Below are 17,500 nucleotides of genomic sequence, written 5' to 3'. Positions count from 1 at the left end.
AGGTTCACTGTTACATTTTCATTCCAAACGTTCTCTTATATTTACAGTAAATATAAGTATTACATATAAAGTATATATGTATAGGCTTGTTAACAATCAAGTCAGTCACAACACAAGGCTCGGTTGTTAAAACCATTGCTTTTTGGCAGACATTTTGACAGTAACAGCTAAGCTGATGATTTAATGACCAATAATGATTGCACGTAGCGGTATAGTTACTAGTCAATTAGTATGCTAATGAAAATGCATTACGAGGTGTGCTGACACCCTAATTATGCAATGCAGTGAACTATAGGTTGAGAACCACATTGTTCCATCAACCGTAGTTAGTGTTCCTTAATTGAAATTCATCGCAAGCTTTGCTTTATATTTCAAACACTGATATGTAAATAGTGGTTATGTCAGAGAATGATGATCGGTAAAACTGATTTATTTGCAGACTATTGTGTGAATGAAATTAGGGAAATGAACAAAAACACCTACTCTCAGTTTATAAGATACAAGCCAACCTAGCTGTTGGAAAGGGGCTGGGCTGGGGGGGGGGGGGGGGGGGGGGGAGTCATTTGGTTCACTGCCAGTACTAAATTAAACATAATGAACCTCTAAAGAATTCTGAAATAGAAGTGCTCCAGTGGCAACCATGTAGTGTGCTGCCTGGACTGCAGGTGTCTTGGTGAGGCACAATCCTTGAGTAAGACGAGTGCTTTAGACACATCGACCATGGATCAGACCTGGGCCTTGGACAACGTATCGGATTCATCTGAGCTTCATTTTATAAGTTTGTATTTTGATCTGAATCTCCACTTTAACATTAAGAAATGTCTGATTTGTTTACCAAATGTCATGTGTGCGTACTGAAACTTAAGCAGACAGACACAGATTATTCCCAAACATATGAAAACACAGTCATGAATTAATCCTGCTGCTTATTTCTCCCTTGTTGAGCTATCCGTTAATTCATTCAACAAAAGTCGGTTAAACACACACACACACACACACACACACACACACACACACACAGACATAGACATAGACACACAAACACACAAACACCAGAAGGCTGGGTCCTTGATTCTTATACGAAGCCTCCCTCATTGTTCACATATCCATGCATATCCATGTCCTCTTCCTCCATCACACCATTCGTGACCGCAAACCAGGATCCGTTCTCCTCCATCTCCCTTGGCACACTCCCATGCACCGGTTCTGTCATCCACTTCAAATATGGGGAAAGTCACAGTACCCGGTTCATCACACACATGCTAACCCACACCCAAACACACACACACAGACACACACACACCCACACCTAAAACATGGACAAGCCTGAGTGCTCATCACAGATGCATGGGTCCGGGAGTGAGATCTCCTTAATATAGTTTTAAGTTTCACATGCATGCATGCACGCACACTGATGCATGCATGAACGCACGCACGCACGCACATACACACACAATCCCCACAGCGGTTAAAAAAACGAATTCAGCTTCCCTCAGACTTAAACAGAGGGAGTTTCTTTAAGCTGTCTGCGCCCTGGTGCCGGCGCAGCTCATCCACTCCCTTTTTTAATCAAAGGGTTATCGATGTTGTTGTCACCGCCGTCACAAGTAATGTCACGCAAGTGTCTGAAGTTCAGATCGCGGTCGTGTGAACCAATTCCACGAGCAGCGGCCTGGTTGGCAGACAACTGCCCCCCCCCCCCCCGCCCCCCCCCCCCCCCACACACACACACCTCCTCCCTCGACACACACACGCACACACACGCACACACACACACACACACTGTTTTCTTGTGCATGTTCTTGTCATTGTAACCCGTTCCAATACGGCCCTTTTGTCTTTCAATCACATCCGTGCCGAGCGGCCGGGCTTGTGCTCCCTGTTTCTTGGTGTCCCATGTGTTGTTGTATGTTCCCATGGATTTTCTTGGCTGCCTTCCCTCCCTTCACATCTAGTTCCTCGCCGTGTTTGGGAGGGATCCCATCAGCGCCGTGTCACAGAGGTGAAACTGTGCTGCCAAAAGTTAAAGGAAAAAAATGTATGTGCGATGCAGATATCCGAAGCGACACCCACCACATGGCTGCTGGTATGGCGTAACATATTATGGAGAACATTTCTTTGACAGCCATGTATGAAATACAAAAGAGGGGGATGGGGGGGGGGGTGGAGAGACCATAAGTGAATCGGCCAAGCTCGCAGCGCTCAGTCGTGCACGTCGGTGGACTTGTATACGACTCAGATTTAACTAATCGAGTTCAATGTATTTTTACAGAGCATCCAAATCACCCCGATGCATAGGAACATAATTAACGTATAAATTGCTTAACGGTATCTGATTGAGGTTAACAAGCAAGCAATCAATGGCATAATTGGCCAACATGGTCACAAATGTATTAATATGTGATCTTTATTTTGTTGGTGTTCATTAGTTACACTTAAACCACCATTGTTTTAAAGGGAGAACCTCTTTAGTTTCTTACTTGAGTCCCTGTAGATTCAACCGGGAGCACGACCGCCTTATGATGCATCTGTAGTAGTAGCTGAACCTTGAAATTAATGCATCATCTCTCTCGAAGTGTAAACCCCCACTGAATACTCTCTCTGACCAATGAGAATCCAGCTCTGAGTACACCCACTGTCTTGTTCCAAAAGAGGGTCTCTTCCCAGCCTTCTGATGATACAGGAAACTAAAGCATGGAAGCAAACACAAACAATAACACACATGCACATGCACGTTGATGTGGACACACACATGCACACACACACATATCAAACACACACGTAACTTTACCTGTAGTGCTTAACACCCCACGCACATTATTTTGGCAGTGATCGAACAACAGAATTTCTCCCGAGAGAGAAACAGAGAAAGACAGAGAGAGAGAGAGAGAGAGAGAGAAAAATAAAGCGAGAGACAGAGACAGAGAGAGAGAGAGAGAGAGAGAGAGAGACAGAGAGAGGGAGAGGGAGAGAGAGAGAGACAGAGAGAGAGACAGAGACAGAGACAGAGAGAGAGAGAGAGAGAGAGAGAGAGGGACAGAAAGAAAGAAAGGGAGAGGGAGAGAGATGACAAGAAAACCCGGAGTGGGCATTCAGTCTGCAAGATAAAAGCCCTAAATATTCGGAAATGTACAAGACATTTTGTCCTCCCGCCTCTTCTTTAATTCCTGCCCGCCTCTGTGAATGCAGCCCTGCTTCACTCTCTGAAACACCCTGCGATATTCCCAGGAGCATCAAGGTATGAGATCAAGTTTATAACACTAAATCCCGTTATCACCACCCACTTTCACATACATGCACACACAAACTCGCACACAAAAACACAGACACCCACACACACATAAACCCAAAGATACATACACAGACACTAACACACAGACACACACTCACACACAAGTATCACCACAAAGACACACACAAACTGTGCTTGTGGAAGTATGCCGCAGTGTTGACAGTTGGAATAATGCGTTGACAGATTGCATTTTGCAATGAAAGATACATAAACAAAGACAGCTTAAACCATCGAAATGATTCCCTCGTACTGCTGTGGCTTTTAAGATAAATGACGACGCATCCGTATCAGATAATACATCCAACTCCAATATACCTGAACCAAGAAGCAGAGCTAAATCATCATGTCAAGACAAACACACTTCATGCATGGCTTTTGTGACATTTAAGGGCGTGTTTTGTTTATCTTGGATCCGTGCCGAAGGAGAAAAAGACTAGTCTTTTGAGAAGGCCTGGTACTCTTCTGTTTTTCACATATTGCTACTCTGACAGATAGTTGGTCATATGCCTAATGTCATCCAGCCAGTCATTCATATAGCTATTCAGTTAAACATGGATACAATTATATTGTTTTCCAGCCCCCTCCATGTCCTCCCTATATCGTTGATGCCCATGTCCTACATATAGCCATGATGTCCTCCCTATAGCCAAACTGTCCTACCTATAGTGATAATGTCCTACCTAAAGCCATGCTGCCTTACCTATAGCCATGATGTCCTACCTATAGCCATGCTATCCTATCTATAGTGATAATGTCCTACCTAAAGCCATGCTGTCAGTGGTGTAGTCTACGACTACGTGATACACAGGTATACGCCGTATACCCACTAGGAACGCATCAGGATTTGCGTATACCCACTTAAAAATTTGCACGGATACGTATCAATCGTCTTGTGACAGATCTTTCACTTCTGTGTTTATTTTGCGCAAATACCGGTTGGGTATAACTGCAATAAAATACTTTAAGCAGGGGAAGTTATCTCCTACATTCACCATTCATAAAATTCCTCCTGCCCTGTCTCTGTTACGAAGCATTAAGCGCGAAGCTGCCCCTGCATCTCTGCACGTTAGTTGGCGGGCCGAGCCCCTCCTTCCGCGTGTGTGTGCGTGTGTGTATGTGCGTCTGTGCGTGCGCGCGCGCGTGCATGAGTGTGTGCGTGTGTGTGTGTGTCCAGTCCTCCCATATTAATGTGTAAACCACATAACAAGTAGTCAACAGAAGACAATGTTTTAATTCCGCTTTATATCTCCCTGTTACTTTTAGATGAGAACCCCTTGACCAGCCTTTCAGACTGGGTGTCAGGCTAGCGAATTTAAAAACAGGCATCCTTGGTTAGAGTGTACGAGGCTGGGAGGGAATCATCACAGTATACCCACTACAATAAAATAGACTACACCACTGCATGCTGTCCTACCTATAGTGATAATGTCCTACCTATAGTGATAATGTCCTACCTGAAGCCATGCTGTCCTCAATATAGCCTTGATGTCCTACCTATAGTGATCATGTCCTACCTATAGACATGGTGTTCTCCATATAGCCAGTATGTCCTACCTATAGCCATACTGTCCTACCTACAGCCATGCTGTCCTACCTAGAGCCATGCTGTCCTACCTATAGCAATGCTGTCCTACCTACAGCCATGCTGTCCTACCTAGAGCCATGCTGTCCTACCTAGAGCCATGCTGTCCTACCTATAGCCCTAATGTCCTACCTAAAGTGATAATGTCCTATCTATATCCATGCAGTCCTACCTACAGCCATGCTGTCCTACCTATAGTGATGATGTCCTACCTATATCCATGCAGTCCTACCTACAGCCATGCTGTCCTACCTATAGTGATGATGTCCTACCTATATCCATGCTGTCCTACCTATAGTGATGATCTCCTACCTATATCCATGCAGTCCTACCTACAGCCATGCTGTCCTACCTATAGTTATGATGTCCTACCTATAGCCATGATGTCTTCCTGGTCCCAGGGCAGCAGCTGGGCCAAGGGTCCGCTGTACAGCAGTAGGCCGTCCACCTGCTCCGTGATGAACTCCAGCGACACGTGGCTCTCAAAGCACGGCGCCAGCGGCGGGAACCACGCATAGCCGTTACCGTGGAAACTGCGTTTGTTCTGCTGACACTCGGGCCCCTCGAACTGCGCCAGGCATTGGCACCTGAAGGAGAGTGAGGGGGGATTAGAGGTTATTTTTGGTGGATGTGGTTTCATACTGAGTAGGCACACACATGCTTCCAATTGACCCCCAAACCATGTTTTGTCTCCCGTTGGAAAAACACGCAATTCGTTTGATTGTCTCATAGTAAAAAACATCAATTTTGTGTCCAGACATGAGGGTATGTAAGTGGATATAAGAGAGTGTGTGTGTGTGTGTGTGTGTGTGTGTGTGTGTGTGTGTGTGTGTGTGTGTGTGTGTGTGTGTGTGTGTGTGTGTGTGTGTGTGTGTGTGTGTTTCCTCAAATAGAGAAAGGAAAGAAAAGGGAATTATAAATCCTGACAAACTTCCATGATCAACATTAATTGTGATCATTATAAAACAAGGTATGATTAATAATTATACCTAATTGTGTCTTTTCGTTCATAATATGCCCCTTTTTGTTTTCCTAATTTTTAACTATGGCCTTGAAATTACACATTGTAGATATATTGCTAAACAGTGGAAATAACCCTACTCCCCGACCGCACACAAACAGCGGTACCTGAATGCACACACACACACACACACACAAACACACACACACACACACACACACACAAACACTAAAACACAGACATGAGCACACTCACACACACACACATCCATTCTGTCAGATAAACAAACAAACACACATTCTCATTTCTCATCAGGATGTTTTCTCTTTTTTTTGCTTCAATTCCCTTCCTTCATCATGCTCATCTGGGGTAGACAGAGGGCACACACAAACACACACACACACACACACACACACACACACACACACACACACACAAGCATACCCATAAAGAAACAAGCATACCAAGACACATACACAAGCACGCAGTAAGACAAACACACAGGTTGTCGCCTGTCACAAATCACTGAGATCTGAGATGGTACCTGACTGCTGAGGATTATGATGTCTCTTCAGTGCCTGCAGACGACGAGACAAACAGATCACACACACACCACCCCCCCCCCCCCCCCCCCCCCCCCCCCCCCCCCCACACACACACACACACACACACACACACACACACACACACACACACACACACACACACACACACACACACACACACACACACACACACACAAACTAAGAGGAAAGCACATGCATACGCAGAAGCGCCACGTGCAGGTACAGCCTTGTGTATGTCGAATTTGGTTTGGAGATTTTTTTGGTCAATTTTAAGCAGAGAGTACTTTTGAGCCTTACATGGCGGCTTTGTCTTGTTGGTTCTATGAAAATGTAATTGGTTGGCCTTCTCAGCTGCACTGCAACACTCAACCAGACTGCCTCTCCGCTCTCCAAATAAATATAATATTGCCTGTGTGCGGGTGTGCGAGTGTGTGTGCGTGTGCGTGCATTAGGTCCAAACAAGAGGAGTTTGGACACAATCATATACTCCATCCAACCAATGGGCTTTGCTGGTTCCATGCTATTGGTCCAATAGAAAATTGGATCGAGATGGCGGACGACATCTCGATGAAAATTCCCACTGATGCATATTCAAAGGTTGGGCAAAGAAAGCACATTAAAGTATTCTGTATTCAACTGTTTTTGCTTTGTGATGCAAGTGTTTCATTCCATTGAGCGTATTGCACAGAGCTGCGACTCACTGCGTAACTTGCTAACCTTGGAGAAGCCAGAGGATGGAATCTATCAGTAAGTGGATTAAGCATTGAGAACACATCCAGGCCCAGGGCCCATTGTTATAGCAGAATGATAAATAGTTCACAAAACCAATCCAAACAAAAAAAACATATTAAAAGAGAAAAATCCTAACAATCTGAGCCACTGTGCTATTCAGTATACTGAGAATGTATCGCAAGGCTGCCCTGATTATCATAACATTGCAGAATTTGGAGCAGGACTATTAGATACATTGAGGGGACATAATTTGTCAACAACTGTGCAATTAATTGGGAAAATTCGTCTCAGATGCTTTCATCTGAGGGAGACTTGAGCCCTACAACCAGTCCAGGCAACAGCCAATGGATGTTTCGGGCAAAATAACTTTCGCCACAACCTGTGACCACAGAGAAGAGATAAAAACACCATGCTATCATGGCTGAGGTATTACGTCCCATAATGCAGATGAATGTTGGTCTTAAGAAAGACAGGGAGTGCAGGAAGGCCTGCGGGCGGCTTTGCTCGCCGAGATCAAGGAGGGAGAAGCCCCTCTGACTCCTGGCAGGGAAATGCCAAAAGACTTGGGTTCACAAAGTGACTCGGGAAACGATTCAGATGCTAATGGGACTGAAGAATAACTCGACATGTGAAAAATGGCTGACCCCAGGGGTGTGGAGAGTGAAACTCAACATGGAGCCAGATCGCGTTGGTTTCCTTCGATAAATCTGCTGTGAGTATAAAAGGCTGTTTTCAAAATAACCCACTAAAAACTCTGAATACGAACTGTATGCATTTACTTATTCATCGTCGTGAGTGTGGAACAGCCATACCGAAATTGACGCATCCTCAAAACTCTGCTACACTTACATGACACAGAGCAGACTTACCTTCCTTTTCCGGGTAAGATTGCTGCTGTGCTCAAAGACATGACAACATCGGTTTCCGTTGAGAAGCCGAGCATGGGCTTGTGTGATCTTTACCCAACTTACCCACAGTGCTACACTCATCCCACGCTATCTCGAAGACAGGAACACGCTGACTTCCAAGAGACGTTCGAGACGTATGAGCTCATAAGTGGTGGCGGCTCCCCTCAACCCTTTCACAACCCGTCGCGTCCCGGCTGGGTTGCTGCACCGCATTGCATCTGTCCAGGATTATCACAAGCAGTGACGGCCAATTCAAGGATTCTAGGCAAGTAAAGTTTGAGGTCTGAAATCGACCGGAATGTAAGACAGGAGAGGGACAATATGTTGACTGAATAAACGGTATCTTGGTGGCTGTATGCATTCATTTCTATGGGATTTGTGCCTTTATCGACAAAATAGGAAAGCGAAAGAGAGAGTGAAAGATACGTAGCAAAAAAAACATGTTTCAGAATCAAACAAGGTGTATTGGAGGGTGTTAATGTGGCAAGCATAACAACTGATTTAGTCACTGGTTCTATGTTGTTTGGTTTTATATGCAACACACACTATTCATTTGGATGAATGCAGGATCAGAGAGAAGATAAAGGAAGGAAGAGAGAAGCAGAGAAGGTGATACAGCGAGAGAGAGAGAGAGAGAGAGAGAGAGAGAGAGAGAGAGAGAGAGTGATAGAAAGAGAGAGGACAACATGTGTGGGTGTGTGCGTGTGTGTGTATGTGTGTGTGTGCGTGTGTGCGTGTTTTTGTGCGTGTTTTTGTGCGTGTTTTTGTGCATGCTTGTGTGCGCATGTGTCTCAGTGTGCGTTTAATCCGGTGATTATTCTGTGCTGCATCCAGTCCTTCTGCTACGGACTAGCGGTGAGCCACATTACATCCCATCCGGAGAGGCCGAGTCAGAATTAGACCCTTGTCTGTTTCACTCTGTGCTTATAATTTGAAAGGGTCTGCAGAAGAATGCCAAGTGTGCTACTTGAGACAACAACAATATGTTTATGCGCTTCAAGTCGTTGTTTACTTGTCTATGCGGCAGATTGTTTGTTTAGGTGTTTGGTGTTGTGTGTGTGTGGGGGGGGGGGGGGGGGGGGGGTCAGGGCTGCGCTTGGCGTCTGGTGTCTGTGCAATGTGAAGATGTGATATGAAGTATATATTTAGAATATCCCATCACACACGCTAGAGAGAGGCTTATGGACCCCCAGAACCAAATCATTCCCAATCCGGACGGCATCGCAGGCACGCCGTTGTTGACAGCCTCTGTCGTCGTTGTTGGTCGAACCGTCGAAACGCAAGCCGAAGACGACGAAAACCAAACAGCCTCCCGTCGCCCCAGAGACAGAAATAGGCAACGGTTATTATCCGACCACACGGTACACCGCAGAAAAATCATAATATTTGCATAACAAACAAACAAACAAACACACACACACACAAACACACACACGACAAGATTTCATCATTAAATAAAGTCCGCGTCGGTGTCTTGTTTTCCGTGGGAGAACAAGGGCCCTCACGCTTTCCCGCCGTCACTCTAATTGGTCGCAGAGAGCCCTTCGACGATCCCCGCGAAAGAGGTGGGGGCCGAGTCCGCCTCAGAGGCCGGGCTGAGGCTAAGACAGGCCAGGGTTAAGCCCCCCACACAGGCCCCCCCGGGAACCACCACCCCCCCCCCCCCCCCCCCCCCCTCTGAACCGGGCTCCTCGTTCAAAGGGTAAGCGGTGAAACGCCTCTGACCCGACAACAGTGGATATACATTGACGCTACAATTACGCAACCCACCCCCCTTCCCACGCATGGACACGCACATGCTTGCGTGCGCACGTATAATGTCATGCTCTGAGTCTTTCATATCGCGGAGCTTGACACGCAGCGTGTTAGCCTCTCCATTTGGTTGGAGAGGGAAAGAATTGCTATTTTTCTCGTCTTTACATCCATAATGTAAAAATGAAGGCCTTGTAACCTTCAAGGCTGGACTCCAGGGAACGGCCACAGAGGTCCGGGTACGATGAGTGCTGGTCAGCCACCTGATCCCTTTCACCTCCACACACAGAAACACACTAAATACTCATTCAGGATTTGGCCAGCGAAGAGACAGATAATCCCTACATATAAGAGAAGCCATTGGTAGTATTTAGTAATTATGTTGTAGATGCAATATATTTCCATTATCATACAAAACATAAATCCTATTAACCAAAACAGGAGCAATAGCATGGAATCATTGTTCAAGTCCCTAATGTGTTCCTTTATTTAAGCCTGGTATTTACACTTTAATATCCCCTATCCTGCACATCAGTAGACCGGAATAGTTTTAATTAACAGACTTGAAGCAGTTTAAAAGTTTCACCTCGATTACAATTCAAAAAATTCTTGTTATGACATTTCTGGGTATTTTGTCGACAATATAAACAACACACCTTAAGAGAATGAGAAACCATTCATCTTCAAAGCCCCGACTTGGGTCCACATCCGGACAAAACCATAGCTGTCTCTGGACTCTTAGCTAATTATTATTTTATCATAAGTTATATTTGTATTTTCTGGGCAACATTGTCACGATTCAACAAGTCGAGAAGTAGTGCTCCAAATGTTCGACCGCGCCACTGTTAGTGTGATGGTGTCTCCACTTAGATTAGTCCAATCCTATTCAGCGGCACCATCATCTCCATGACAACAATGGGATGACGCAGTATCAGGTTCAATGAAAGTTGAGAGCGCAGCAAGCTTCATCCTTTTGTTTTCTTATATGTTCTTCACTTAATTATTTAAGTTTCGTAATTGGTCATTGTATAAACCCATCTCTGTCACTCTATTCAACAGTCAGGTGCATATTACCGCTGATAATTTATCTAAGTTCACACTCTAAAATGTCATATGTCAAATGACATACAATAGTATTGTTACAGCTTATAGTCTAGTTTAGCCAGCAGTAAGCTATTAGCCTAGCTTCGTTTGCAGTGTTGATTTCAGACGAGAACCAATCTTAAAAGGCCTGTTCAAAGGTGGCCGCTAAAAGAAAGTTGACATTGAACATCTGCATTGAACAACATGTACAGATGGATTGAAAAGGACATGTTTAATATCCCTCAATTGAAAACCAAACCAATGTGCCTGATATGCAAAGAAACAGTAGCTCTTGTGGAGAGTTGTATTCTGAAACGCTGCTAGTTCGAAGCCTTGAAAACAGACCAAAGGTGCCAATTCTCTCATTAAGCAACCGTGTTTGACAATATGTTTCTGGACTTATTCAGACTTTGATTCTTAAGATTGTATATTTCAGCTTTGGCTGGTGGGTGTGCGAACCAGTTGGGAGGGGGGGAAGGGGGGAAGGTTATTTGTAGATCCTATATATGTGTGTACTGTTTGTATCAATGCATGCATGTATGTGTGCAATTAATTCAAATTACTTTGTTTGTCTGTTCAGTGTTCACCAATTAGGTTGGTGGGCGGCTGGGTTCACAATGTTCATTGTTATTCATTAGCTTGGAGTTGAGTTTCTTGGTGTGAGGATGGAATAGGAACTGAATGTTCGTTTTACAATCTTTTTTTATTTAGATGTTTTTTCCTGTGCATGGTTGGTTGCAGGCACAATGAAGTTTAGTCACTGCATGTCAGGCCATGATTGAGTGCTGTACACAATGTGATGATCTAATGACAAACATCAGATACCATATGCCAAAAATGTATTGCCCTATTTGAGATCACTCAAGGTACACCACTAAATAAATTCTTCCTGCTTTTTATTTGATTTCTGCTAGCAAGCATGGGCGAATTCACAACTCCCCTTCAGCCTTTGAGATTTTCACACTTTCAGTTTCAACAAAAGTCTATTGATTTTCTCTGTTAAAAGAGTGAAACATAATTCATACCCTCAACTTTATACCCTAGCACCTTGATTTGTTCATCTCCATCTCCTTCTGAGCACTTTACAAATCCCCCCTTTCAATATTGAATCAGTCTCTGGATTATTCAGCTCTAGGATATATAACTTTGTCTTTACTTGCAAGGGTATTGATCGTGGATGGTTTCCTTTGTGCAACAGTGGTAGTTGAGATTATGTTATAATATGAGGTGGAAAGCAACTCCCTTCAAAGAGAAATTGATTTTCTACCAAGAAAGTATCTGGCATACCATTGCAATGAACATTCAGATATTAAGCTAACAGGCCAACTGTGAAAATGTGTTAGATGCAATAAGTTTATGGGGAGAAGCCAATACATTGTTCTCACATTATTGAATTGGATAGAAAGAGATATAGAAAGATCCAGTTTTTTTAGTTTTGCTTATGTATGAGTGTGTGTGTGTGTGTGTGTGTGTGTGTGTGTGTGTGTGTGTGTGTGTGTGTGTGTGTGTGTGAGTGTGTTTATGTTTGAGTGTGTGTATGTGCATTTGTATGGATGTATATGTATGAATGAGTGTGTTTGTGTGTGTTTGTATGTATGTATGTGTATATCTGCGTGTGTGTGTGTGTGTGTGTGTATTCATGATTGTGTGCGTGTGCGTGTATGAGTGTGAGCGGGCCTATCCGCGGGTCCAGCCCCTGGATGAGCGGTCCCTCCACGGTACCCCGTCACGCACCTGTAGCCGTTCTGTGTGTCCACACAGGTGCCGCCGTTGAAGCAGGGGCTCCTCGGGTAGGTTCCGCAGGGCTGGTGCGAGTGGTCTCGGCCCGGGCACGTGCACACGGCCATGGGCTCCACCGTCACCGACACCAGGCCCACGGGCCCGCAGTCCACCACGGTCAGGGCGTCACGCACGCTCAGGGTGGTGGTGCAGCCGCTGGCGCCGTCGCAGTCCGAGCCGGGGCACTCGTCCACCCGCACCTGGGACACGTTGACCTGCAGGAAGGACTGGAGCTGTTGAGGGGGGGGGGGGGGGGGGGGGGTGGGAGGAGGACAGAGCGAAGGAGGAAAGGAGAGTGAAGGTGGGTTGGGAGAGGGGGGAGGGGTGGTGGGGGAAGGAGCGAATGGGGGAGGGAGCGAAGGAGGGAGCGATGGAGGAAGGGAGATTGAAGGGGTGATGTGGATGAGGGAGTAAGGCAGGGAGTGTTGGAGGGAGGTGCATTAGGGGAGGGAGGGAGAAGGGGCCGAGATTAAGGTAGGGAAGGGTGGAAGTGAAGGAGGGAGGGAGAAGGAGCAATATGGATGAGGTAAGGAGGGATGGGGTGTTGGAGCGAGGTGCATTCGGAGAGGGAGGGAGAAGGGGAAAAAAAAAGATAGATAAGGGAAGAGAGGAAGTGAAGGAGGGAGGTGGGTGAAGGAGGGAGAGAAAGTTGGACAAAAGAAGGAAGGGATGATTACATAGAATAATATTGTGTGCATAACACATTTAATGGAAAAAATGTGAATAGAGTAAATGATTCCCTTGATAAATGCAACAATAACATTGAAACCATTAAGCTTGTCATCGCATGGACAAATCTGTAAACGTAAGAGTTCTTCAACTTCTGGCTCGAACCAAACAAAAGGAGCACTGTAAAAAGAGAGGGTCGCATTTCCTCAGATGCTACCATTTAGCCGTTTATCTTTGCATACACACATAGCACCACACTACAAACAACCACACACCAGTTTAATACACTCCATTTATTTACAACCTGCTAGATAATTCACACATACATTTATTTGTCAACTACCCTTCTTCCTGTCCGTCCGGCAAACTGGTCCATGGGGAACGCGTGCCGCATGGGAACCAGGGCTTTATTTTCTGTTCCGGGACAGTTCATTTGGTTTGCTAATGGCGGGGGTGGTGAGGTAGCGTTTGCACTTCTGAGTGTCGTTATGGTTGGTGTGATTTATTCATCAAAGACTGTGTTGTGTGTGTGTGTGTGTGTGTGTGTATATATTTGTATGCATCGTTTGATGAACATATAGTGTTCGGGCTATTGTTCTGTGGTGTTTGATTGATCATGTTATATTAATGCGACCCCTATCCCAGTGGGCTCTCCCAATCGGCCCTGATTGGTAGGTCTATTTATTGGGGAGACATGGTGAGGGGAAAAACTCGGGCATTTGATATGCAACAGCTTGCCGTGAGGCTGTATTAGTTTGTGTGACTTTTTCTACTTTTTCGCACTGTTAATAAACCGGCACCATTTTTGCAACCTTCAACTCTCTGAGCCGACTCTTGCTTTTGACCAACTGACTCCTTGGATGCGTCCCGTCCCGCATGTGAGTTGGGGGTTCAATACCTCTTTCTCACAAGCACAAACAAAACCTTAGATTTGTTTCCGTTTCAACGCTAAAAGGCGACCACATACGTCAACAGCAAAGGCAGTCGACCGCAGAGCCAGAAGAGACGAGCCACCCCGAGTCCTGATCTAATGCAGGTTGATGTGGAGTTCAAACGGTTGGCAGTAGGGAGCTGACACGCCTCATTTACGTGAACATAAGCATTATATTTTGGTAGCGCCCCCTGCTGATACAGAGCTCAGATCAGAGCAAATAAGATGACCCCGTGTCATAAGGAACTTCAAAGGGGTTGTTGTGATGTTTCTGCATACATCAGCAAATTAGATTGCTACAAGGGCAACGCTCCGAAGTGGATTATTTATTCACAATCCCCCAGGTGAGGCTGATAAGGAAACACGCTCGCAGTACGTTTCATGGAATATCCTCAATGAAATGGACAGGATCATTGTATATGCTGTGCGCAAATGTCACGCTTTGCTGTCTATTAATTCTCCCATTCACAAACACTTTACCTTTTTAACACGGAATCCCCCGATAACCCACCACTAACGAAGCAGAGTGATTCCACATGGCATAATGAGGAGTAAATTTAAAAGCAGTGCAGTTCACATCTGTTACAAGTAATCCCAAAGTTGGCCTGGGGATTCGGTTATCTCTTTGATACAAGCAACGCTTAATTTGCCTTTGTTAGTGTTGACTGTCTTTGCATGTTTAGTATGCTTTTAAGACAAATGAATATAAAATAGACTGTTGGCCTCCAGGCAACAATCATGGTTTATCTGTTTTTCTTTTTCTTCGTATTCTTAAACGAGTCTCCCCAGTGGTTTGTTAGGATTTGTTCCTTCTTTCTCTCTCTCACTGGGACGGGGTTTAATGCACAGCGCCGCTCTCTCTCGCTCTCTCTCTCTCTCTCGCTCTCTGTGGAGTGAATGCAGCCTGGTTGTAAATATCAAATAAATTAAACACACTAATTCCTGCTTCCTCTCAGACCTCTTTATGGTTACAAGGCAAAAATAACATAATCGACATACTCCCAGTAGGGGATGTCCATCCATAAAGCAGAGGATTGTATATTGTCCTTCTTTTAGTGGAGCATTTACTTATTGATTTTGGGAATAGTTATTAGCGCGATAATTCAGATAAACACCTGGACAAATGATTAAGTGGATCAATTATGTTGCGGACCCTTTGGCTATGTGTCACAGACTCTTGACATTGATAACTACTGAAATTAAACCTTTGAAGCCTGTGCTGTTTGATTGCGTTTTCAAGTTTATTGCTACTGAAAGTAGCTGTACGTAATGATACAGCAGGAATTCAAGTGGCAGAAAAAGAAAGTCAACACATTATGCTCTCAACCTGAAACCAAGACCTCAATGATAAATTATTACTTTTAAGTATCAGAATTGGTTGTGAAAGAAATGAAAAGGCATGCTGTGAAATTGAAAACACTTGAATGTGTAACTTAGCAACACTCCAGTAGCCCTGAACAGAGTCAGAGTGCAAGCACCACACACACACACATACACACACACACACACACACACACACACACACACACACACACACACACACACACACACACACACACACACATACAAGCAGAAACACACACACACATACAAGCAGAAACACACACACACACACACACACACACACACACACACACACACACACACACACAATGTGCCTAAATTGAAAAGCTAGGGTTAAGGCCATTTTGCAAGATACTTTTTCAACACAGAATACATATTTTAACTTTCTTATTGTGAATGGAGGAGAGGTTTGAGTAAAGACTGAGTATAGGAGAAGATAATGGTTGAGAAGTTTAAGTTGTGTGTGTGTGTGCATGTGTTTGCGTGTGTGTGCATGTGTTTGCGTGTGTGCGTGTGTATTTATCTCACAGCTGCAGGGATAATGGTGCTGGGCAGATGATGCTGACTGATTTTGAGAGACTTGCCGAACATCAGATGTCCATTACCTCGCTGTGCATGACCGAGAGCGGCAGCCTTTGTAGTGGTTGTTTTTGTATAGGGTGCTGGTCTACGGCGAGCTTGTTCAAACTGCATTTTGTACTAGTGGGCTTTTTCTTTTAATGAGGGGTATAAAGCAGGCAGTAAACCTGCTCTCTTCTTCCAGAACCGTGCTAACAATTGCAATGTTGGCACTGTTGGCACAATATATTGCTCTAATATGGGTGTAGTTATTTGTCCATACATTGGCAGGGAATTGTCTACCCGGACGCCCCCTTTAGTGGACCTGCAAACTACAAGTTGAGGTAAGCTTCACGAAATAACGTGAATATGTCGTTGGTACTATAGTAGTGAAGAAAAAACATCATGAGACCAAAGAAAGAAACAAGACCGACAGAAAGAGAGAACGAAAGCAGAGAAAGAACCACAAGACTGAAGAAATAAAATATAGGAAGTAAAAATAATAAATAAACAACGAAAGAAAGAACACCAGAGAGAACAAATAAATAAAGAAACAAGGCAACGAAGAAGCAAAGATCCAAACAAAAAACACAAGACACACGAACGAAAGAAAGATAGAGAGTAATGGAGAATGAAACAAACAGAGAGGATCGTTGCTGGCGGGGTCGGGGGGGGGGGGGCGGCATCCATGGGAGGCTGAGGCAGACAGCCTCTCTTCAGGAGGGATCCTAGCGGGGATCCTAGAGGTGCGGTGGCGGCCTTATGCTAGAGCGGCCAGACATTCATCCAACCATGCATGGGGTAGAGGGGCTCCCAGGTGTGAGATAGAGACCTAGATATAGGTATGTTTATCAATAGAGAGAGAGAGAGAGAGAGAGAGAGAGAGAGAGAGAGACCCATGCTTCCTACCTCATTCATTAGACTGATGGGGAACAAGCGGCCATTTTATTTCCATGTACATTTCCAGCTGCAAGCAATTCCCTCAAGCGCCGAGCACTTTAAGAAGCAATCTAAATCTCTCGCTCGCCTGCTTTTTTTTTTTTCCGTCAACAGACCACACGCATATAGAGAGCCAAACCGTTGTCTCACCAGGTGATCGTTATGTGGTTTGAATTTTTTTTTTTAATTGCAACCCATACCTGGCACACAGCAGGGAGCCTATATAGTCTAGTGGGGAAGACCATACTCATTTATCCACCCCTTCCATCTCAGTCCCGCCGCTCTCCCCTTCCCCCTCCACCCCCCATCCGCTCTCCATCTCCATCTCCTCTCTCCCATCAGCTTGCATTTAGATAAGCGACGCTGGGCACACTGTTTCACTTTGCTATGATAATCTTCCCCCG

At 45.0% G+C, this 17,500-nt stretch overlaps 1 protein-coding gene across 1 annotated transcript in view; it reads right to left on the bottom strand.

Annotated features, from left to right (window-relative positions):
- si:ch211-186j3.6 (neural-cadherin) overlaps positions 1 to 17,500 on the bottom strand; it is a 153,888-nt gene that overhangs the window by 48,741 nt on the left and 87,647 nt on the right. The window contains exons 21-22 of the mRNA XM_056608050.1: positions 12,611 to 12,888; positions 5,247 to 5,461 (exon numbers count right to left, since the gene is read on the bottom strand). Coding sequence (XP_056464025.1) covers positions 5,247 to 5,461; positions 12,611 to 12,888 — 493 coding nt within the window. The remainder of the gene's footprint in view (positions 1 to 5,246; positions 5,462 to 12,610; positions 12,889 to 17,500) is intronic.

This window comes from Gadus chalcogrammus, chromosome 14 (genome assembly GCF_026213295.1).
Source record: "Gadus chalcogrammus isolate NIFS_2021 chromosome 14, NIFS_Gcha_1.0, whole genome shotgun sequence".
NCBI classification, from domain to species: domain Eukaryota; kingdom Metazoa; phylum Chordata; class Actinopteri; order Gadiformes; family Gadidae; genus Gadus; species Gadus chalcogrammus.
Note: the sequence above shows the minus strand (reverse complement) of the source record. Positions and strands in the feature narration are given on the sequence as shown.